This window comes from Maylandia zebra, linkage group LG4, assembly GCF_041146795.1.
Source record: "Maylandia zebra isolate NMK-2024a linkage group LG4, Mzebra_GT3a, whole genome shotgun sequence".
NCBI classification, from domain to species: domain Eukaryota; kingdom Metazoa; phylum Chordata; class Actinopteri; order Cichliformes; family Cichlidae; genus Maylandia; species Maylandia zebra.
The window spans coordinates 29,052,644-29,076,048 of record NC_135170.1 but is presented as its reverse complement, the minus strand read 5'-3'; the positions used below and the strand labels follow the sequence as shown (position 1 = coordinate 29,076,048).

General features: G+C 40.7%; 1 protein-coding gene across 2 annotated transcripts in view; it reads right to left on the bottom strand.

Annotated features, from left to right (window-relative positions):
• plcl5 (phospholipase C like 5) overlaps positions 1-23,405 on the bottom strand; it is a 70,137-nt gene that overhangs the window by 23,656 nt on the left and 23,076 nt on the right. Inside the window, exons 1-2 of one of the 2 annotated variants that reach the window (XM_076883352.1) lie at positions 10,164-10,325; positions 888-3,374 (exon numbers count right to left, since the gene is read on the bottom strand). In XM_076883352.1, coding sequence (XP_076739467.1) covers positions 888-3,323 — 2,436 coding nt within the window. In that variant the 5' untranslated portion in view covers positions 3,324-3,374; positions 10,164-10,325. Of the gene's footprint in view, positions 1-887; positions 3,375-10,163; positions 10,326-23,405 lie in introns of those variants that run through there. The other variant, XM_004552290.3, reaches the window with a different exon arrangement.

Here is a 23,405-nt window from a genome sequence, read left to right as displayed (position 1 = left end):
TTGTACACCAATGTCGCTTTATTGCCCCTTTCTTTTATTACATTAATAGAGCACAATTAGTGACAAGCCTCTATCCACGATAGCAAGTGAACTAAGTACAATGCAAAACATTTACAATGGATTTTATTGCTACGGATGCAATAAAATATTATGTAAATTTATTTTGAAAGCCTTGATATTATACAAATTATTAATTAAATGGCTAAAAAGGGTTAGTAAATATTATCAGCGTGTTTTATAACCTCAAAATCAGGGTAAAATGTTTAGAAAAAAACTGGTAAACTTAAAAAATAAACTACTCTAATGCGGTCTTTAACCTCCTAAGACCCGAACTCTTCCACAGCATGCATTTTTAATTTCTCTTTGATATTTGGGCATATTGGGGCCCGATGAATGTCAAAACAAAGAATTACCAGATATTTTTTTAACCTTTTTAAAAAAATTTTTATGAAAAATAAGAGCCACATATGAGGATATTCGTTTAAAATTTCGATAGAAAAGTAGCAGTATAATGTCCTCGTAAGTGGATATCAGGCCCTTGTAGAGCAAAATTGAGTATTTTGGTTTAAATAACCCAAAATGTGATATCCACATATGTGGGCGCCAGGTCCTAGGAGGTTAACCTATGTGTGCTGAAAATATTGCATTATATAAGCCAGTTTAAATACCATATTACCACAGAAAATCATATCTGAATTTGATGTTCTACTGATCTGTACTGTGGAATCACTTATGGCAGTTTTTTCCTTGTACTTTTCTTTTAAATCAAAAGGAAGTGATGGGGGAAGATGCAGAGCACATCCACAAACTCCACCCCAGCCATCTATAGACTGAGAAGCCAGTTTTCGAACTGTAACTTAATATTTTCTTAGTATTTAGTTCCTTACCTGCACATTTTCTCTGAGGTCTGTGGCCTCCCTGAGAGGCTGGGTGGAAGCTCTGAAGAGCTCATCCACTACTTTGATTCCTGTGGTCTTGGTGGTGGTGTACTCCCGGGCCTTCCTACTCTTCCTGACATATATACCCCTCTTATGACCCTTTCCTCCACCACGTCTGTTGGTGATGGCCACGTGAACAAACAGGGTCGTGTTGGGTAAGAACTCTCCTGTAAGAGACTGTAGAGGGACATGCCTATAGCCTGGCTGTAGGCACTCAAATGGGATGGTGTACTGGCCAATGAACTCATCTCCGATGTAATCATCGTCTAGAACCACAAAACGCAGTACTGCAAGTTCAGGTAAATTAATCTGGAATTCAAAACTCTCATCAAAAATAGGGTTGTCACCATTCTGAGACACAGTCTTGGTTCTTTGCTCAGCACAGTCAGCTGGTATGCCATGGATCTCCACATATATGTAGGGCTCCACCACATCCCCTTTAGCAGCAGAACCACGAGGCTTGGGAAGATTCTGCCCACTGATGACTTTGATGTGAAGAAGCTGTGCAGACACTCCTGGAAGGGAGTCCCGAGCATTGGCACTAAAGTAGGACACCTCCGCCCTCATAATGGCTGGCCGTAAAACATACCCACAGTTGCCATTCTGCCTGAACCACCCTAGGTTGAGATCCATCATCAGACCTGGAGTCTGATAGTTCATGGCCACAATCTGGCAGCCACATTTCCAGAAATCCTGGGGGTTCATGTTGCTGGCATCAATCCTCATGGGAGTGGGATATACCCTGGAGAGGAAGCGCTTGTTATAGCAGACAAATTCTTCTGGAAACTCATTAGCAAACTTGTTTGCATCTACCTCATTGAAGGAACATATTTCCCAGTATTTTTGCTCCCTCTTAGAGAACTCAAAGTCCCTGAACTGGACTGACTTGCAGAGAGATACAAGATCAGACAGCTCTCTGCACAGCCTGAATATCTTACAGCCCAAGCCATTCAGCTGGTCTTTCTCATCATTTCCCACTCTTTGGGACATTTCCAGACCCTCCTCCTCATCTGTCACATCCCCTTCAGCATCACTGCAGCTGGGTGGCAGCTTCTTGCCTTTAAGGAGGATTTTACCTTTGAGTTTCTCAGGAGAGGGTAGGTAGTTTTCCTCCTTGTTGGGTGAGTCAATATACAGCTTGTCCCCGAGAATCTTCTTCGTGTGCTGTGCCATGACCCTCTGCTGGGGAATGCAACAGTGGGTCACTAAGCAGAGAATAAGGGGGTACTCAGAGCTCTCGAAAGCATATTGGTTGATAATGTCCAGAACTTTAGAGAAAGCTAGCTGTGAGGCTACCGAACTTCCCACATACACTACTGGTTCATTATCAGGGCCATCCCATACAACTACTTCAATGCTGCGACACCCCATCCTCAGAGCTCGGATGTAACTGCTGATGTCTGACGAACCCCAGAAATGGTCCTCCAGAAGGGAAGCATTATGCGAGGAGTTGATGTAGTAATGGGAAAGAGGCTGAGTCATATCCTGGCATACACGTTTGTGCTGGGGGTCAAAAATGTGGCATTCTGAGGACAGGAGGTAGTGTGTAAAACCGTCAATGGAGAGGTAGCCTCTCTCCCTGCCTTCAGCAGATGGCTCAAATTTCTGAACAATATCCCTGCACATGTCCTCTGTTACTCCTTCCACACCCTGCTCTACCTCTACAAAAAGCATCAGATCTTTGCTGTCAAGATATTCCTTGTTACTGGAGAACTGCACCAGCAGAAAGAAAATCTCTGGCCGTGTGCATAGCTCACAGTAGGCCTCAACAAAAGTGTCCAAGTTAATTGCCTCTCCGTACTGGTCTTTAGCTTTCTGGAGTTCTTTGAATTTCAGTTGTATCCTAGACTCTTTCATTCCAGGGTTGAGCCCCTTAATTATCTGGGTGGCTCTGAATAGGTCTATGTGTCCTTCCTTTTCCACATCTGCTAGCTCAAACACTGATCCAATCCAAGATGTTCGTAGACTTGGCTGACTCTGTTCCACCATATCCACAGTGTGGCGGCCATAAGACACCAGATACCTCAGGCCCATCACCCAGGTGCTGACAACATCTGCTGTGCTAGCCACTAAGTCTAAGGACTCGTAGTTATCCCCGTAGATGATAGAGAAAGCGCATTCATCAGGAAACTGATCAGAGAGACCATTGCTGCGGAGAACAGGAGTTTTTTTCCCCAAACGGACCTCCTTAATGCTCTTGATTTCCAGTTTAGCCTTCTCCGAATCTTTCTTGGATGGCTCCCAACGCAACCAGTGCATGTCCGGATCCAGCAGGAAGTAGCGGTTGTACATACGCGAGTTGGAGCGCACCTTCTTCATTTCACAACCCTCCATCATGAAGGCCATACAAGCAGCTGTGCTGTTGATCTTGCGGTCGCTCGGCATTGAGCTGAAGGATACCGTTTTCTTCCTCACCTGCCTCTGTTTGGAACCATCCTGGGAACAAAATGGGGTAGGGAAGAGTTGGATGAGAGAAAATGAGTTTCATGTTAGACATTATATGTGATTTCAAAAGCAGAAAGGAAACAAAAAGATAGCATTATGTCTATAGTTAAATATATCTATATGTGGATATGTAAATCCACACTGAATTAAATGAAGGAAAATCCCATACTATAGCTGCTAAAAGGTAAAGATAGACAACGATGCACCACTCCCATCTGCTAATAATTTAAATATGACAAACTATTAAATTTTAATAAGTTATTACTAATTATCAATCACACATTAATAACTTTAAATCACATATTGATTCTGATTTAGTAATGACTATTTCTTATAAACATTTTAAGAGATGAGACGCAGTGTTGGATGATACGATGGTATGATTTCTCTCATAGGAAAGCCCCAGAAATTAATCTGTTTTCAATCTTTTTTGTACAATATAGAATCTGAGAGAATGACAAACTGCAGTGAAACCTAATAATTTGAATAATTTGAAAAGGAGACATCGCTCTACACAGCCCTGGGCTAAATTTTTGTAAGTTTTAAAATAAAACTTGTAAAATGCAACTGGCAAACACCACCTGCAATGACATGCTGGAACGTTTTCAGCTTTTAGGTCTGTTAGTCTAACTGGTGAGAGTACACAGCACTGTCCTATTTCCACACAGAGCTGTGGTTAGCTAGATAGCCTGAATGCACATGGCCTGGTTTAAAACTTAGAAAATAGGCTTGCTGAATAATGCATAGCACAAAGAACAGTACATTAAAAACCCAAACCAAGCCACAAATTACTGCTATTTAAGACTCTAAGCACAACACCTTTGAGACTCTTTCAAAAGGGCATTTCCATTACTACAGAGCCATATCGGTAGCTATGGTTTGTTTAACCTCCAATACAAGATAAATGTAACCAAAGCCACTTAATCTGACCTTGTCTCTTGTATCTTCATCTTTTTTTGTTTTGTTTTTTGGAAAGCCAGAAAGGACAGTCACCCTCAGGGCATCCCCTTAACACCTAAGACAGTGACTGCCTGTACAGGCCTGATAAATCTCCCCAAAGCATGGTCCAACTTTAGCCACAGTGAAACACCTCCGGATTATCCATCTTCCACCTGACAGCCAGAAGCAGATGATGCATAGCAACTCATCACGATTAATGAGCACCATTTTAGGCAGAGCTGAAGAAATGACATGATCATTACTCCACTTGTGCCCTTGTTTTATGACCTCTATCTCATTGTCCTACACATAAGCACTCAATATCATAATGTCAAAATCTTTAATTCTTCAGTGCTTCTGAGAATACCTCCTGGATAAGTTTAGTCAGTGATTACTGATCTTACCAGATGGTGTGCTTTAGCCCAATCATGCCTGGTCCACCCAGGTCAAAAAGGTTGCTTGCAATGTGTTAAAATAAAGCTAGTATTTGTGTTATTCCCCTTGAAATACACTTGCATGCAATTTCTGTGAGAGCTAGTGCCAAGAGCCACAGGCACATGGAAATGCATGGACCCGTGCCAAGACTGTAAGGGTAAGACAGTGCTGTTTGGTCAGTTCGTAGCTCCAAATTCTTTTACAGAGTAATATGAGCTCATCAACCACTTCACATAGGAGATAAACGGGCCAAAGAGTTGATTCTGTCCTTAGATCCTTATTTGTCTTGTGTTCATTTCCTCCAGTAGATCATTCAGCCCCATCCATCATAGGAGAAGTGGGAGATAAATCTGGAGGCCATAATCAAGAGCTCACATTTCAACCCAAATGCCATGCACTTTATTTTGACGAGCACGGTCCTTTCACCTCATGTGACAGAAAATTACAGCTACCACTCTAGTCTATTTTTAAAAAAACAGACTGAAAGACAGTTGGTCTCTCCTCTGGTTTGCTCTTCATGAGCTATTTGCAAAATCAGCCAGATGGACATGAACATTAACTGGGGTATTGGGAATATGACTGAAAGCAGACTGAGCAAGTGGTTCTATGAGGGAAGATCTGTTCAGGTCTGATTATTTCCAGGCCTTCTTCAGGGAAGTGATGTAGCCACAGAGGGTCAAAGGCTATAAGGGTAATCTAGTGTCTCATTAACATGCTGTTACAATTAGCTGGACAACCAGACAAGACAGCATGCTGTTTCTCTTTGCCTCTCAATCAAAGCTAAGCAGCAAAACACAACTGAAAACAATTCTGCTTTTCATAGGATTAGTAGTGTGGTAGTAAATGATTACACACTAGTTGGAAATGATAATATAATAGTACATGCATGAATAACAAAGTTCATGGAAAATAATTTTGTTAATTTAATGATTTGAACTGCCTGTTTACAATAGTTTAAACCTTCTTTCACTGTTTCTTGTGCTCTTTTATTTCTGATTCACATATTTTCTCAGATCCCCTTTGGCCCTGTGTTTCTTTATGTATGTGTGTGTTTATGTGTGTATGCTTGACTGCCTGTTGTTGCTGCGGTGGTGATGTTGGGGTATTTTGGTAATCTTCCACAGCTCCCACATTCCCCTTTCTATTGAGGTTTCTAACGTGACATCATGTGCCTATTGCTTGAAAGTAGTCTGTCCTGTTGCATGTGACACAACCAGCAGTTGCTAGGATGGGTGAAACTGGTTGCAAACAAGTTACTTTACCAGAAACTTCCTGGTAATTGATTTGGTTGCTAGTTGCTAACAGATTGCCACAGTTGCCTGTAGTTTTTCATGTTTGTCTGCAACTACTAGCCAAGCAATAGCAAAACCTAAAAAAGAGCAATGGAAACAAGTGCTGTAGCCAACATGTTGCAAAATGGCACAGCTTTTACTTTGAAGGTAAATGGTCTACAGTCCCAGTTTGTGTTGCACTTTTCATAATTTTACTAGACCTCAGAGAGTAGCTGGCTGCTGTTTGCAGACAAATCCACCACCTCCATTCAAATTACAACCACACAAACGATCAAAGCAGTTATCACAAGTATGTTTTTGCTAACCAGGTGGCGAATATGAATTTTTCCCTAGCAACAGATGGTTGCCAGGAGTTTACTGATCAGTCTGTAGGGCTGTGTGACTCAGCCTTTAGCAGTCATTTTCCCAGTGATTTCCACCAACCAACCATCCAGTAACTACTTGCAACCGCTTGGGGAATACCCATGTTTCTCTCATGATCATTGGTTAACAAATGGTCACGGATTGATCTCTAGGCCTGAGTGACTTTAGCACTATTACCTTGACATTGCTTTGTCACAGTCACAAGTGTCAAGTTAATGCCACATGGTTAGTAGTCACATGTCTACAACACCTCAGTGGGAACACCAGCAACTTGAGTATTGGTCAAATACTTCCTGGTGGAAGGGTGAGATGAGTGTTTCCACACCCCCTGAAAGACAGTGGTGTGTCACGCTCTCTCCCTTCTCCTATCATTGTTTTCACACTATGACACTGGGCACCATAAGCAGTGTGACTGCAGAACATAACTCCAGGGAGGCAATTAATGGAAAAAACTCTCTGCTCTCCCAGGCAACAACAGTCGTGGCTCCCAGGTTGCCTGTACACTCCAGTCCCCTATTGAATACTTCACATCAAAACAATAACCCTTGACTGTACTGCTGTGTACAATAGATGCAATATATTAATAGACTTCCTGTCTTTGCATAGCTTTTAAATCTTTATATTTGTAATGGCATATAATCTATAAAATTTATACAGTCCTTTGCTTTTCTGTACTCTTCCACTGTGATGTGGAAGCTGGAAAGCAACATCATCAGAGAGATTAATTCCTCCTTTATCTCCACAGACTGGAGTGTTTGTGTGTGTGCTCAAGCAAAATTAAAAAGTCCTCTTCCTCCAGTTGTTTGTGTGATGGCATGAACCACTTGACTGCTACCACTAGGGCTGCCACAAACGATTATTTTGATAGTCGACTAGTCACCGATTATTTTTGCGATTAGTCGACTAATCAGATCATCATCCATTGGACGTAAAACTACAGCTTATTGCACCAGCAGCATCTGCTCTTATATAACTATCATTAGCTTACAGCTTTAAGTGTTTAAGGTCTGTGCTAACTAAAAATAAAGACAAGATGATAGTTTATTAAATTTTAATGAAATTTGCAGATTGTTTCGGTGAAGTTTAATAAACTCCTTGCTATCTAAAATATAACAGGACACTGGAGTATATTCTGGAGCATCTCACACTTCTGATAATCAGCTGTCTGCTTGACGTTTATTCAGCTGTGTAAAAACTATAACTTTAATCTCAGACAAACTGATTTACTCAGGAACAAATAAAATACTAAAAAAAAAAGCCAAACAATAACATTTTAAGTTATCTAAGTGACTCATATATATTTAACCTGAGTAGCGAAAGACGGCGGTGGGTTTGAAAACGATTTGCAGGGAGTCCGGTGTTCTCACGGCGCTAGTGAGCCTAGCCCCCGGCTCGCTAACGAGCTAGTGGGTAACAGACGTCTCCGAAAACGTCGGAGCGCTTTTGAAAATATGTGGTGTCCTGATAAACTGAGCAGATATTTGAGGTTTACACAGCTACATTCTCGCCTGAAAATATGTTAAACGTTTATTTTGTGACCCAGAAAGAATAATAAGAGTAACATTAAAACTAACTAGCTGCCGCCATTGTTGGAAACTGCGCTGGGCCGCGCTATGAATTCTGGGACACAGCTGCTTCTTCTTCTTCTTCGGGGTTTAACGGTAGCTGACATCCTTGTACATGCAATGCTGCCATCTTCTGTTTCAGTCCGTTATTACACTCTTAAATCCTGCCACTTATTCCTGCGTCTTTTGTGATCGTACAAAGTTTCAAACGACGCGTCGACTATTAAATCAGTCGTCGACGATTTTGATAGTCGACGTAATCGTGACTAGTCGACAAATCGTGGCAGCCCTAGCTACCACACATACTCACACACTCCAAAATACAACACTCTAGTGTGTCAGGTGAAAAAAAAACCCACAAAACCAAAAACAGTTCTTGTCTCCATCACTGGGTTGGCAACACTAAAAATAACCAAAAAGGTTAGGAGCTCAGCTAATCCTGTTTTTAAACACATGACTTCCCATGACACTTTAGACATACTGCTCATTTTCACTAATGTGGCCCACTTCCACCCCATTCTAGCAAACCTCCAACTATCCTACTTCCTCCAGGGCTGTACTGGCCGTTTGCCACTCACGGCTATCATATCTCAACTCTAAAACAGGTTTGCAGAAAGTGGTCAGGCATGGCTCAGTTCTTCTCGCCTACAGAGCTCCAGTGTCATTTGTGTGTGTGCAATGAGAATCCGCGAAATAGGCAACAGGGGGGCGTGGGTAATGGGGAGTGAAGACAGAACAGAGCAGAGCCCTCTTGATGACGTGCTCTCCAACATGTGAGTCACAGTATGTGTGCTCTGTTTGCCAGCATGTGTGCCTGAGGATCATAGAAAACGAGCCGCAGGATCAAGCCACATTACACAACTAACGCACACATTGACATGTCAAACACAATCGCAGGTATCGCAAAGGCACATGCTTACTGTTTCAAAGTGCCTAGGGTGAATCTGAGTAACTAGGCAAAATTCATCTTTGTTACAAGGCACATTTATTTCCAGTCTTTATTCTAGACAATCCCAGCAGAAACTATATTAACAGATGAATGTGATAGTGTAACGGTGAGTTATGTCCAGCAAGTAGGGCTGCTCGATTATGGCAAAAATGATAATCACGATTATTTTCACTGAAATTGAGATCACGATTATTTGACGATATTTATTTCGTCCGCCAGAGCTTATATTATTTTTTTACATGCTGTAGTGCCATTTGTGGGAGCATTTCAAGTTGCTATACATCAATACAACTGTTATAGCCCATATTTTAATAATATGTATGCATTAAGTCCATAGTAACTACATTAATTGCAAAAAAGTGCAATAAACTACAAAAAAATTGAAAATCGTTTTTGTTTTTACATATATTTCTACTTGGAGAAATTTAAGAGGTTTATCCCTCAAAACTTTAAATACAAAAAAGTTGCAAAAAATAGTTTACAACAACAGGAAATTTATTTTGAGTGTCTTCATAGTTTTATTTTGGAGATACAGCAATTTTTATATACTGCAGGAAAAACAAAAAACAATCCTATGATGCAAATTTGCAAAGAATGTGCATGTGCATCAAAATAAACTATTTCCAGCAGTGCAATTCGAGTTCTAAGGCCTACAAGTAAAAAACTAAATTTTCCGCAAAAATGACGTCACTTGCGATAGTTCACGTTGATGTCTTTTTCAATGTGGGAAGTGTTAAGAAGAGCTGATCGGATCGGCAAAGCGTGTTTCTGGAATATTATGTTTTTGTTCCTGCAAGCTCTTTTTGTGCAATTTTTGCAAAGCTATATGTGGAAGGAAACCGTGACCGAGGACAAGCTGATGGCATAAGATGTAAGTACAACTCCTCTGGTTTCATATGGAAAAAAATTTATTGTGCTAGCTTAGCATTCAGGTTCTACAGGGATTTAAAAATAGTTACACAAAACGAGCATGCTGCTCTGACCGGCTTTAAAGGTTTAACAATAACAATGTATTGAATAATGACTTTAAAAAATAATATAAAATAGTGTGCAAATACTGATAACAGTGCAAATGTTTGCAATATAAGAAATAAATGAAAAATGTGAACTTTGCAGTGTTGCTCTGTGGTGCAGCTACGACACCATAGCAAAGTTTACACACTGTGTCTACTTGATCCACGTCTGACTCCGCGAACCCATAATGTTTCCACACCACTTAAGTTTTTTTTTTTTTTACCTCTCTTTTCAACCAACGGCAGTCCACTCCTCTCCAAATAACTTCTGCTTAGCTTTCCGAGCTTCCCTCGGGTCCTCTTAATTGTTGTGACGCGTGTTCGAAATGCAGAGCAGTGCGCTTGATTTGCCACATGGAGCAGCGCGAGAGTAAATCATGAGGGAGGGGCTAATAATCGGCTCAGTCATTTTTAATGATCGTTGAAAGCCCAGATCGTAATCGTGATTAAAATTCGATTAATTGAGCAGCCCTACCAGCAAGAGCAACACCGTTCCCAGCGGAAGCACTAGGTGTTAAAAAACAAAGAGCACTTTCACCGCACAGGATTTCATAAGCCAGTGAGCATGGGTCTGCTTGCATGAGGTAGGTGAGAGGTCACAGTCAGTCCCCTCCTCAGATGTAGGCTGCACCGCAGTGCCTTCTCCTTCCCTACATCCTAGATAGTTATTTAAACTGACGTCTGAATCCAGAGCTTAGGGCAGACATCATTCAGCCTCTAACAGACTCTATCCTCTGTTATAGACATCCACAGGGGGAAAAAAAGGGAAAAGGGGATAAAATGGGCCAAAGCTAAGACAGTGCAAGTGAGATGGAAGTAGAAATTGACAGAAATTGAGAAAGAAAGATGATTTGATAATGTTAACTTTAATTTGTTTAGATGTTTTGGCAACACTGTGCAACCTCAGCGCCAATAAGGCAAATTAAATCTAGCTGAAAAACTGACTCCTAATAGGAGGAAAGGAGATAGGAAGGCAGGGATTGACAGATAAATAAAATGCGAGTAACATTTTGCCTTGGCAACATGGTATTGTTATCTGTCATGCCAATAAACCCTCTTGGAATTGAATACAGATTTGGAAATAGGAAAGGCGAGAAAGGGATGGAGAGAATGAAGAAAAACAGACAAGGGAAAGAGAGTCAAAAAGAGAGAGAAGCCGGGCCCGTCACTGTTTGTCACAGTAATCGGTAATGTGGCCGAGTGCTTACACCATCTTACACCATCTTAGTGAGAGTTTTGCAGAACGCGAACATAATGTGTGAATAGCCGAGAAAATTTAAGGTCGAGGGAATGCGAGATGCCTGAATTGATTGTGTGCAGACGTACTTGTGTTTGTCCTAGTCCACAAATGAATTTACATTTTCATCCAGGTGGTCCATTGTGTTTGACACTTGCTGTGCCTGGAATGTAAAGCTTAGTTTCTTCACGGTCAGATAATAAGTGGAAATCCCCCAGAGAACTCTCAGCAAGTCAGAGCCCACCGAACAGTCTGACTAATTACTGGCCTACAGAGAAGAAGAAGTCAATGGTATTGAGCCAGGCACCACAAAAGCCCCCCCACAAAAACCACACCAATTGCTGCCATCTAGATACTTCAGTCACAGAGCATGTGATGTGTCTCTTTTCCTTATCATACCATTATCACTTATCATATCTGAATCCTTGAACATGTATAGCAAGACCATAGACGTGTACAGTATAACGTTCAAGGATTTTGCTGTGGATTTGGTGAACACTTTATCACACTGTGCAAGTCACTGTCAATCACAACTCTGAATAATCAGTTTGACCAATTCTAATAAATTTATTTATATATTAATTTGTAAAACCATTTTAGAAGGTGCACATATTTATTTTGTGCACAGCATATTTCACATCTCTGTTCAGGATATTCAGGTATAGGCATAAAGTGAGAGAAAGGTCCTCCATAAATCACCACCTTATCATGGTGAAGGAGTTTATGTGTCTGAGTGATCCCAGGAGCTATTTCAGCATAGGATCCCTTAAGTCTGTCCAGATTGTGGACCAGTTCCAAGTCTCAGACTGGTCAAGCTACGTTGCCAATCTCACCTTGGCCATGAACTCTTTGTATTGACTAAAAGAATGAGACGGTGGATGCAAGCTGCCTCTGAAGGGTGTCTGGAGTCTCCCTTCGAGATTAGGTTAGTGGGTGAGAAGCTTGGCTATACGGGATGGCTTTAGTGTAGAGCTGCTACTCTTTACGCAAAAGAAACTAGCTGAGTTGCTTCAGCCAACTGACTAGGGCGGCGGTCCCCAAGCCATGCGCCATGGACCGGTACCAGTCCGTGAGTCCTTTGGTGCCGGGCCGCGAGAGCTGAGGCTCGGGTATGAAATTTATGGTTTTCAGGGTTTTTATCATTAACTCGGTTTCCCTGGGTCTTTTCCCATGATGTAGTTGTGTGTCTTATTTTGAAAGAAATATTTACGCGTTACCATAGTAACCAGAGAGCATTAAGGGGCAGAGAAGAGGATGTTACTCTTAATGTTGTTAGTGCATTTCAGGAGGACGCTGCTAATAAACTTACACAATTACACAGCGAATTCACGTTTATTATCATATTTACAAAATACCACAGTTTTTCTCTTGGTTGCATCATTTTATTTTGTTGTATTTATCCGTAACACCTTAAAGGCCGGTCTGTGAAAATATTGTCTGACATTAAACTGGTTTGTGGCGCATAAAAGGTTGGGGACTACTGGACTAGGATGCTTACTAGAAGCCTAGATTAGTTGTTTCGGGCAAGTCCAAGTAGAAATTCAATGTCCCGAGTGATTAAGTAAGGTTATGTTTGTAATTTCATGGAAGCTGTGTAAAACAATAGAATAATCCTTGTGTCTGGTGAGGGCGGTGGGGTGCGTGGGAATTGAGGGGATAATTGCTCCAGTTAACTGCCACTGGATTCTCTAACATCACCAGGCAAGCATCCACTCCACAGTTTTATCTTGTTTAGCAGAGCATGTTTGAAGGCTTTTTTTCAGCTCATGTTCACAATTTTTATCTTGCACCTCCTCTGTTGAGCACATTGCCCCCATTTAACTAATGTGTCTGAGTGTCCCAGAATAGAATGTGCCAATGGAGAACAGGGTTCTAATATTTAAAAGACTATGCACAAATTAAATTTGTTATCTCCTCATGCATCCAAATTGATCTCTGCACACTGAAGTGACAGTGATAGAAAAATGTGAACAACTTTAAAGAATTATTTCCCAGATATCCTCATAGCAGAGCAACTATTCTCTGATCGCATTATACTGAAAGGACAGGGGAGATTTACTCGTATTTGCCTTGTTTTTGTTTAGCGAATAGTTTAATGCTTTCATCTTAGGCTTGGATTAGTAACTTCCTGTGCATTTAAGATCACGACAGCAGATTTTATATGGAAAAACAAACTGATTTAAGTTAAGAATCTTATTTTGTGCAGTGCTTCTTTAGGGAAGTGGATCCTGTGTTCGAATAAAATACACAAGGCTAATTATTTTCCTAATAATTCAAAGGTTGCTAGAACTGCACAGCTCAAGGAGAGCTGGGTCATCTTATTATAATGAAATCATGGAAGCAAAAAAAACAAAACACAAAGGGATTTGCAAGGTATTAATCCCACAACAGCCGTATGCTAACAAACAGAGCTGTGTGCCAAGCCCATCATGCAATCGCTACATTAGACCCACCAACGTCAAATTTGACTATGTTTAATACCCCCTTGTGGTCATTATTGCTTTAATTAAACAGTTTTGTCTCATTCCAAAGTGTTCCTCTCATTACGTTCATTACCATGGTGTTTTATCATTTCTCCAAATGGTCTTCAGCCACAGGCAATTGTTCTAAGCTGTGTTGATGTAGAGACAGAGATGTGAAGGCTTTAGGGGAGTGTGACATGAAAGTGTGTTTGACTAACTTCTGATAATGGGCAATAAAGGGATATTAGTTGATATTAGCCTTTCAACACTTGGGTCTTGTTGTCAGTCTCCTCCTTTTTTCTACCATTTGCCCTTTCACCTCTAACAATCGTTCATGTTTCCACTTTCTGTCATCATCATTGCATCTCTTGGCTCACAATACATTTTTATCTTGTCTTAATCTGCTCTTTGGGTAAACATATCCCTTCATACAGCATCAATAAAGAGATCAAATTGATACTGGGAAACAATTAAGGTCATTCTAGTGGTGTGCTAAATGTTTCCACCCTGTGGAAAATGATCTATCACTTCCTCAATAATATCTGACAGAGGCAGCTGTTTTAAACCTGTTCACAGTGACTGGTTTGCCTCAGCCTCAGGCGCAGGAAAAAGGGGAACCCAGAGGAATTCTTTTTGGGTACATGCGCACATAGACAAGCACACAGGATGTGGAAATTTGCCCATCCTCTTTTGTTTTCTCTCAGCATGTCCGTGTAAGACTGCAGTTCACTTTGAACAGGAAGTGAGAATGTTAGAGTGGCTTTAAAATACAATAGTATTAAACATGGCCACTTCCAAAGAAATGTTGAACATACTTTTCCAAAGCACTGACCACATACAGTCTGTGGTACTCAGTGTTGCAGTTTGGCTGAGACTGACATGTTTATCACACCCAGACAGAGGAAGCTGAGGATGAGCAGGAGGCTGATTAACAACAAATGTCACGCTGCCAGTCCCGTGCTATCCACGTCCACAGTATTTACCCTCTACTTCAAATACAATACTCCTGTGAAATGACAACAAGCCATATATTACAACCCTTCAAAAAAGAGGAAAATAAAAGATATTAGTGAAGTGTACAAGAACCAAAACATTGCCTCTCAGCCAAAGAAACATCTGTTACATCTGTTACGACATTTGCAAGTCTGAGCATGAAGGATCTTAAGCTACAAATAAAACCATCACAGAACAACACAACTACAAGTTTCCCAAAGCTTAATTGTCATCTCTTGGAATTCCTGCACGAGCATCCTCAATACTTCAGTCTGTCGGTGTGGTTGGACAGGCATAACCTTGACTGCCATCTGCATTGCAGCGACTGGCAGAGAGAGAAAAGTGCCCCCTCCTGCCAGCAACGAGCTGTGCTGCAGCAGCAGCAGCACAGGACACCTCTACTACACTCTGCTCCGTTTCACTCCCTACACCTCACCTGACATTTCCCCTCTTTTCTATTCGCGAACAGGACAAGCAGGAGGTGGGGATAAAGAGGGAATAGCATCATGCACTGTCCTCTGAAAGATGTTCCTTAGTGTGATATGCAGACTAAAAAAGAAGGACCTATAAACACACATCACTGCAGCCTGTCCTTGATAGCAATTCTGTAAGCCTCCATCTCTTCCTGAGGTAAAAATGTTAGAAAAAGAAATCACATGGGGTACAAGATGTGCAATCCATAACCGACGCCTACGAGGTTGTTTTTTTCTTCTACGCCTCCTCATGTACACCTACACAAACACACTTTACTTCATTGTTAAACCCACATATTAGCGCACAGTTACACACCTGCCTCCACGTACAGCGCACTCAATATTCAAACACCCACCATGTATGTATTTTAAACATCCAGAGCTGAGAAGCTATTTAGATGCTGGAGTAGAGATAGAGGATAAGGAGGCTAAATTTGGCATGTGTTCAGTGAAGTCCAGTCACCTGTGTAGGTGCAGAGGACTCTGTGTGGGTAGTGGAGCAAGCAAGCTTACTATAGCCCAGTACACATAGAGACGTTGGTGAACGCTGTTGTTTCTTTTCCCAATCCCCCATCTCTGCTCAGCATTTGGCAAAAATAAGACGATGTCTTTGAGCAAGCTTTGATCAATGATGCATTTTCTTTCTGACACATTCCACGCCTGCGTCCGTGAAGCCCACTCAAGTCTATAAATAATCCCCGTGAGTCTGATCCTTGGCTAGGCTCCTTCTGTCTCGTCAAGAGGCTGGCAAACCGACTCATGGACTGTTCCAGGGCCAGTGTAAAGAAAAAATTGCTTGCAATCTACACCCGCTTATCTTTGATCTGCTGGATGAAGAGCCACCTTCTTTCTACTTTGATAATCATTCACCATTGCACTTAGTTAATCATACTTGAGGATGAGGATATCAGATATGATTATGTATTACATAAAATATAACCGACTCAACTAAAACTTAATGCTTAACTTAATGCTACCTCAACATTGTTGCAGACCGAGTGACCTCTACCTTCCAACACACCATAAAAACTGATCAGAAAATGAGGGCACAGGAAAAAGCCCAAAGCAGAGACCTGACCTCCAAAATCCCCAGATCCCAATTTGATCAGGCTTCAGCAGGAGCCACTGAATCAAGATCAAGTGAGCCACAAAACCTAAATGATACACTACCAGCATCCTGGCTTGTGACAGTCTCCTGTCCATGCCTCTTGTCTGTGGGTACCTACCTACATAATCTTAGGCAGCTAATAGGAACCAGCCCTCCATCAGCTACAACACAAAACACTGCGGAGACATTCACACACTAATAGCTGCAAGAGCGCTTGAAAAACACAACTGTCAAGCCCAATTCTTTGTTTGATTACACTCCAACCATCCACCAGGTTTTAATTAAATTTTATTTGGTAACAAACAGGCAAACAAACATCACTAAAATCTTTCTACATCATATATAACCATATAGTTATCACTGACAAAGAGTACTCTCATTTAATTACAGCTTTCATTTAAGAAAATGAATGTCTTGGAATGATGAGCAACACATATTAAGCGCTGGTAACAGGGTTGACGCTAAGATGAACGGCAGTTTTAAAAGCTTTTTATCACAGCAGTGGAGACAAATCTAGGACATGGGAGGAAGTGAGCATGTTTGTGTAAATGCACAGTAAAGAGAGGGTACAGGACACGTGAGGAGAGTGGTTCAATGTGCCCACTTTGCAGAGGAGCTCTGGTTGAAGGTGACCTTTGTGTTTGCCTGGAAATTCTGCAGCGAGGACAATCCAATCTGAAACCAGCTTGGTGGAATGGCACTGGTGATGGACTGGCTGATGCACATCACAGGTGAAAAAACTGAAGGTCTCTTGAATCAGGAGGAAAGAAGGTGGGTGATATGCATAGAGACGAGCAGGAGAATTGTAATTCCTATTTTTAGTAACGGCCTTACTTTACCGAGAAGAAGAGGGGGGAAGTCAGGATTCCCTGGGAGAGAACTGAACAGAAGGAGGGAAGATGAATCTGATGAGGATGTGTTTTTTTTTTAAAGCACAGACTAATAACAGGCATCTATATAAACGCAGGAAAGGATGTATTATTGTTACTAAAGGTCACGTGAAGGTTAATCAGAGAGGGGTAACAAAAACATGGTTAACTATTCCACTGTCTTGAACTGAAGCACGTTCTGTGTATTTTCGTCTACAATCAGCATATTTTTCTCAGACTGTCCTCTTTTCCTGACACATGGGGGACGCAACGGGCCCCAAACAATCACACACAGTTTAATCTTATCACGGGAATATCGTGCTTGGCATATAAACTGTTGTTTAAATGATGTGGGCCTTCTCTAAATTGAGACCACAATATCATTGCGTTTAATGGGTCACAAAAACGGAAAATTGGAAATATTTCTCTTTATGGCTCAGCATCTTCTCTTGTCTTTAGAAAAGGAAATGGCTTCAATTTTGAGCTCATGTGTTTGTATGAGTTCTGACTTCTGAATGCTAAAGTATCACAGTATGAAGATCCCACCTTCCCTTGCAACTTACTGAATAAGTAAAACTGAAGTCTGTATTGAAAGGGACAGAGCATCTAGCAGTGTGATACTGTAAGTGAGTGGTGCACAGTGGCTGTTTCACAAAGAGAGTTTTCTCTCGATGCAGTTGGCTGTATGGCTCTCTGTAAAGCGCAAGAAACCTTATAATCCCAGAGCCAGCAGCTAGCAGAAGCATTAGTTAGCTTAGCTTAGTAGGGATCGGTAAGGTGGGGTTCTGCATGAAATACAAGGAATTTCCCAGAATCTATTGCAAAACAAAAGTATATCTCATCTTTGGTCCATCACTTCAGTGACTACTTCACAGCTTTGTCACACCATTCTCTTTGCTATCTTTAGACACAGAATATGAAATCTGCAGTGAACAAGCAATTTTTGTCAACTGATATCATATCTACTCTTCAACCAATTAAACAGAAAAAAAACTCTTACAAAAACATAAAAATCAACTATTAACAGTACAGTGATAACGACAAACAGAGCTCTCAGAGATGACAAGCATATACCTGACTATTTTGTTGAGCTGTAATATGCAAACAACTGTTTAAGGTTTACACTTAAGTCTATGACCATTTAAAAACCTGCAGCCACATAAATAACTTCTTTAACAAGGCAGATATAGCAATCTCCCTTTAGCTGAATGAGTTCAAAGCTGTAAAAAAACATGTTGTTTTTCGCATCTATTCAGCTCTTCCAGCTGTCAGAATTAATGGATCATTCCTGGAAAGCTAGCGCTTCTCACCAATTGACAATCTGACTTTGAAACTACAGCCCTATTTTAAAGCAGCTCATAAACAAAGATGAAGGTCTTACTTAAAAACCCAAAGCGCCAGTATTACTCACATCTCTCCAAGGATGCTTTTATTGTGCATTTGTTTAATTACTAAGGAAAGGGTAAGGTGTCCTAAGTCCTTCAACATAAAAAAATAAAGCAGTAAATAAAGCCTCTGCAGTGGGTGCTTTGACATATTAGGGTGGAGAGGGGAACCAGGGTTTGAGCAGCTGTTAAGGACTTTGGGGGGTTGCAGGTTAGAGAAAAAAAATCAGCAGGAGAGAAAAATCACACCACAAAGTACAGTTAATCCACATAAACATTATCTTCTTAAAGTGACAAATCCTAAGCTGTAGCTGAATAAAGTTTTAGCAGAAGGATCTAGCAATTTTTCTGCCCTGAGAGAAGATTACATCTGCGCAACATCTACAGTATGCTTACACACGCAAGTGAATGAAATTCCTAGGTGAGCTTGAAAAATCAATACTCTTACACTGCATGGTTTAGGGGCTGACAGCATCACACTGAAACGACCAATCTTCTCTAGTTTATTGAACTCCACACCGTTTGACGTCAGTGCACCAGACCGTCATACACAATGTGGGTCCTATGGGGCACTTTGCCTTTCTACCCGACTTCGCCTTATGTTTTGTCTTTCTTACTTTCATCTCTTTTCCAGGTCTAAACAACTGCATCTGCAGTATGCCTCATCCTCAGCAGGAGCTAAATATGACCATCATTTGTCTTTTTTTGTTATTGCCTGTTCAGTTTACCAGAAGGCCTTCAATCACTGGGCCGTGCAAGTGGAAGCTCCTTTGTCACTTCCTGCACAAAGAGCTTATTGTGATTTAGCGTGTTGCATCCTTGAGCATCCTGGCTGATTTACTACATTTATTAGGGACAACAGCCAGCTCTGCACTACTCCACTGTATAGGCTTAGTGTGCAGGAGGGATTTAATACAATTATAACAGTGCAGCAAAGTGATAACACTGAGAGTTTTACTATGTGGTAGAGGTGTATGCCCGGACCTTCCTTTGCTTGTGCCTCTGTTTATCTGTTCTTACTGTTTGTCCTCTTTTTGCGCTGTGAGCGACCTGAAGGACAGTCGCACACAGCAAACAAAGACACTTGCAAACATGCATGCACCACACAATACAAATGCGCCACAACTAATCTGATCAAACACTAGGCTGATAGAAGAAACAGCCAGGTGCATAATCCTGAAGAATGGCATCAGTGAGCAAACATAATGTTGAAGCAGAACTGAGAAAAGAAGATTCAGTATTCACTTTCAATGAAAAATGAAAATACCACATGCATATGTATATTTAATCCATGTTTTTCAGTAGAGCACAGCAGGGTGTAATTGCAGAACTCCTCCCCATCAAACACAGATTTGATTTTTTTCATGAGCTACAAGTGTGAAGTGATGTCAAAGTTGACGAAGTATGAACCATGATTACAACTGACTGCCAATTTCTTGAGTATAAGTAACTGAAAGGCCTACCTTAGGGGTGCTTACATAGCTGCATCCAGATTCTTACACTATCCGGTTGTTCAGTGATGACGCGACGAATCCTACTTCCGGGTCTAAAGTAGTCTGCGTTTAATATGGCTTTTGTGTTGTTAACATGTTTAATGTCATGTATTTTCTTCTATTTGATCTCAAAAAGCTCCTAAAACAGTCAGTGATCACTGTTGACCTCCCTCGGCTTTTATTACCGCTAATCATTTATTGAAGCTCAGTTTTTAAAACCTTAGGAAGTAACTACAGCACAGCCCATGCAGCAGTATATGAATGACTAACCTCGTATTGTGGATGGATTATCTCAGTTGTTCTCCTGGCTGAAGTTTGGTCCTTTTACAGCATCCTGCCATGCGATTACATTTGTTCCTGACCACCGAGAACACTCACGATAACTTTTATCGAGTGGAAAAAAAGTTAGCTTGTTTATATTATGCTAACATAGCTGTGTCGCTAGCGGTCACGTAGCACATCATTATATACCAGCTAGCCCAACTTCAGTAACCCTACAAACGTCACTGCTGTTTAGTTTTCTGTCTTCATTTATGCTGGAAGTGATAACAGAGCTGTACGTTTTAATTTGTTTCCAAAACCCCGCAGTCAGGACACGCTATATTGTATTTAGATAGAAGCTAGCGAGCTAACTTCCTGCTAACTTCTAACTCCGTTAAATGTCATAAATTCCGTTTTCATGGATGCCTGGATGTTAAACTCAATTGTTACACCTGGTAGAGCAGAACGCTGATCATTTTATTAAAGATGAAAGACTTTAGACAGTTTTTCAACTCTCAGTAATGCCATAGTGATCGTTTGATATATGGAGCTGCAGCGGAGTTTAGACCCAGACACGGCTAGTGACGTCAGACTGAACAACTGGATTGACAAGTTTTCCAGTGATAAATGGGAAGATATTTGCTGGAAAATGAAACAAGATTTACCAAATACAGAAAGTAACCATATGGTGTTCAGCATACTGTCAGCATGTAAATAAAATGATGAAGTTAAAAATGGAGGGACACTGACATGTTGCTTTTCCAGAATCTATAAATAAAAAAAGATAAAAAAAATTATGATACAGGATATGTGACGGGAATTTGAACCCATGTTTTGCAATTAGTCTAACACAGACCAGTCTAACAGGGTGTCAGCGGTTGGGTGGAGGCGAGGAAGAAGGAACCCAAACGCAGGACTCGCAGGTAGGTGACGATTTATTATAAGGAGTGGATGAACAGAACAAAGGGAGAAAATGGCTGGCTGGCTGGACGACTGACTGAAGCACTGACTGACTAACTGAACATACAGACGGAGAGACAACATCACAATAACATCAATGACACGACATTGGACTGGTTGAACTGAGGGACATAAATACACAGGCTGAGTGATGAGAGATTAGAACCTGGTGAGTACACAGCTGAACATAATGAACTAATGATAAACGGGAAGAGGACGGAACATAATGCACATGGACCAAGGCTAACACAATAAAACAGGAAGTGGAACAGGCAGAAGATAAACAGAGAACGTGAACTGAAAATACTGGGTCACCGACCCAGGAACCCTGACACAGGGAAAGCCCAGGAAAAAACATTCAGGAGGAAAGTCAAATGTAAATAAATGCTAACTAGCCTTGCAAGACAGAAGTTTAAAAAAATAGCGATGAGAGGTTTTGTTTAAAATTTAGTCTACGACTGTATGAATTCATAAAAAGTTGCATGCTCTGTGCACACTAGGAAGCTTGCATAACATTTTTATCTTTCATAAATATTGTGAGACTGTATATACAGTTTAAGCATGCACAGCAAGAAACAGAGGCCTGCTAAATATTTAAGATAATTTAATCCTTAATAAAAAGAAACCTTTTGTCAAACTCACTCTAAGAAACATAGCATAAAAAATTTAATGCTTTAATATTTGGTTTTATCTCGAAGAGAAAGTTCGAAAAGGGAATAACCCATTTGCTGTGACTTCTCTTACATGACTGTGACGTATTTTAAAATCTGCTCCCTTCCTGTTAAAGCAGGATATTAAAAGAGCAACTAATAAAATAAACAGTGTTGTCACACTTAGGCCAAAAGATTTATTAATTACAACACTTGTGAGCCAAACTAATGGCTTTTCTGCCAAGGCAAGAAAATAAACTGAGCAGCAGTGTAGAGACTAATCCACCGATTCTTTTAGATACAATTATGAACATATCTTTAAAAAAAATTCACATTAAATAATTTAATAAATTCTTGACCTTCACTTTATACAGTATTTGCTATATATGCAGTTGCCAGTTTCAGTGTGCATTATTAAATTAAGACATTGCTGTAAATATTAATGCTGTTATGTAACAGTTTAGTGATCACCTTACTTGTTTCTGTGCATGAGCTCATACCTACATTTTATTAATTACTGTGCTTCATTTGGGGAGGTTATGTTGATTGTTTACTGATCAGTTGTCATACAGTTCCTTCACGGTTGCTGCCGGTAAAAACTTCAAAAGGTCAGCTCCACAACGTCAACATTTATTGTTAGTGTGTTTACTTAAATATGCAACTCTAATATATATGTGTAGATTCATATAAATGAATGTAGTCTAAATATTATAAACTGGCAACTTGATGTAGCCTAAGAACAAGCCACTATGTACTGTGTACTATGCTGCACTGCATACAAAGTGGTATCTTTCTGTTTATACAGCATTTTTCCTTACATTCATCTGAAATGTAGTCAGAGATGTACAATGAGGTTAATAGGGTGTCTAAGTTGCTTAGCAACTCAGTGATGTCTTTCAGTTGTTAATTTACACTCAAAGCCACAAGAAGAAGGAACCGCTATGATCCGACACAAATGGGCAGGAAGAGGAAATACATAAACAAATTGCCAATAAAATATTCTCAAAAAAAAAAGAAAAGAAACACTGCTCAGTGTATACGTCTTCACAATTTACCATAATTGTCCAAGTTCCATGTTATATATACTTAAAATATAGAGGGGTTAATGACACAGAAATTCTACTGGCAACTATAAAATGCATGTGCCATGCCAAAATGATTAGCCCTGAAGTGTCACATAACTAATTCTACTCATCAAAGCAGTTGTAGGTGTTGAGCATCGACGGAACCGAAGCTGGAGCCCAACTCATCTCGAGTAAGAGATGACAAGACGGGCTGCTCTGCACCACTCGCTGAGCCTTGTGTATCGAGTTCAGGAGCTATGCAGAGGCGTCCTGAAGGACGCCGATCTCGGTGTGTACTGCCAGTTCACGAGGAAAACAATGGACACAGAGAAATGAGTCATTTTTTTTTTAGTTTTGTTCAAACTGAGTGAAAATCCAGTGAGGAATCAATACATAGGTTGACTGAAGGGTTAGAGAACGTAGGTGAAGCTGTGGGTGTTTGCTTATGCGTTTTCTAGCCGAGTGGTTAAGGGCAGAAAGCACAAATGGGACACAGGTTGAGCTTTATTTC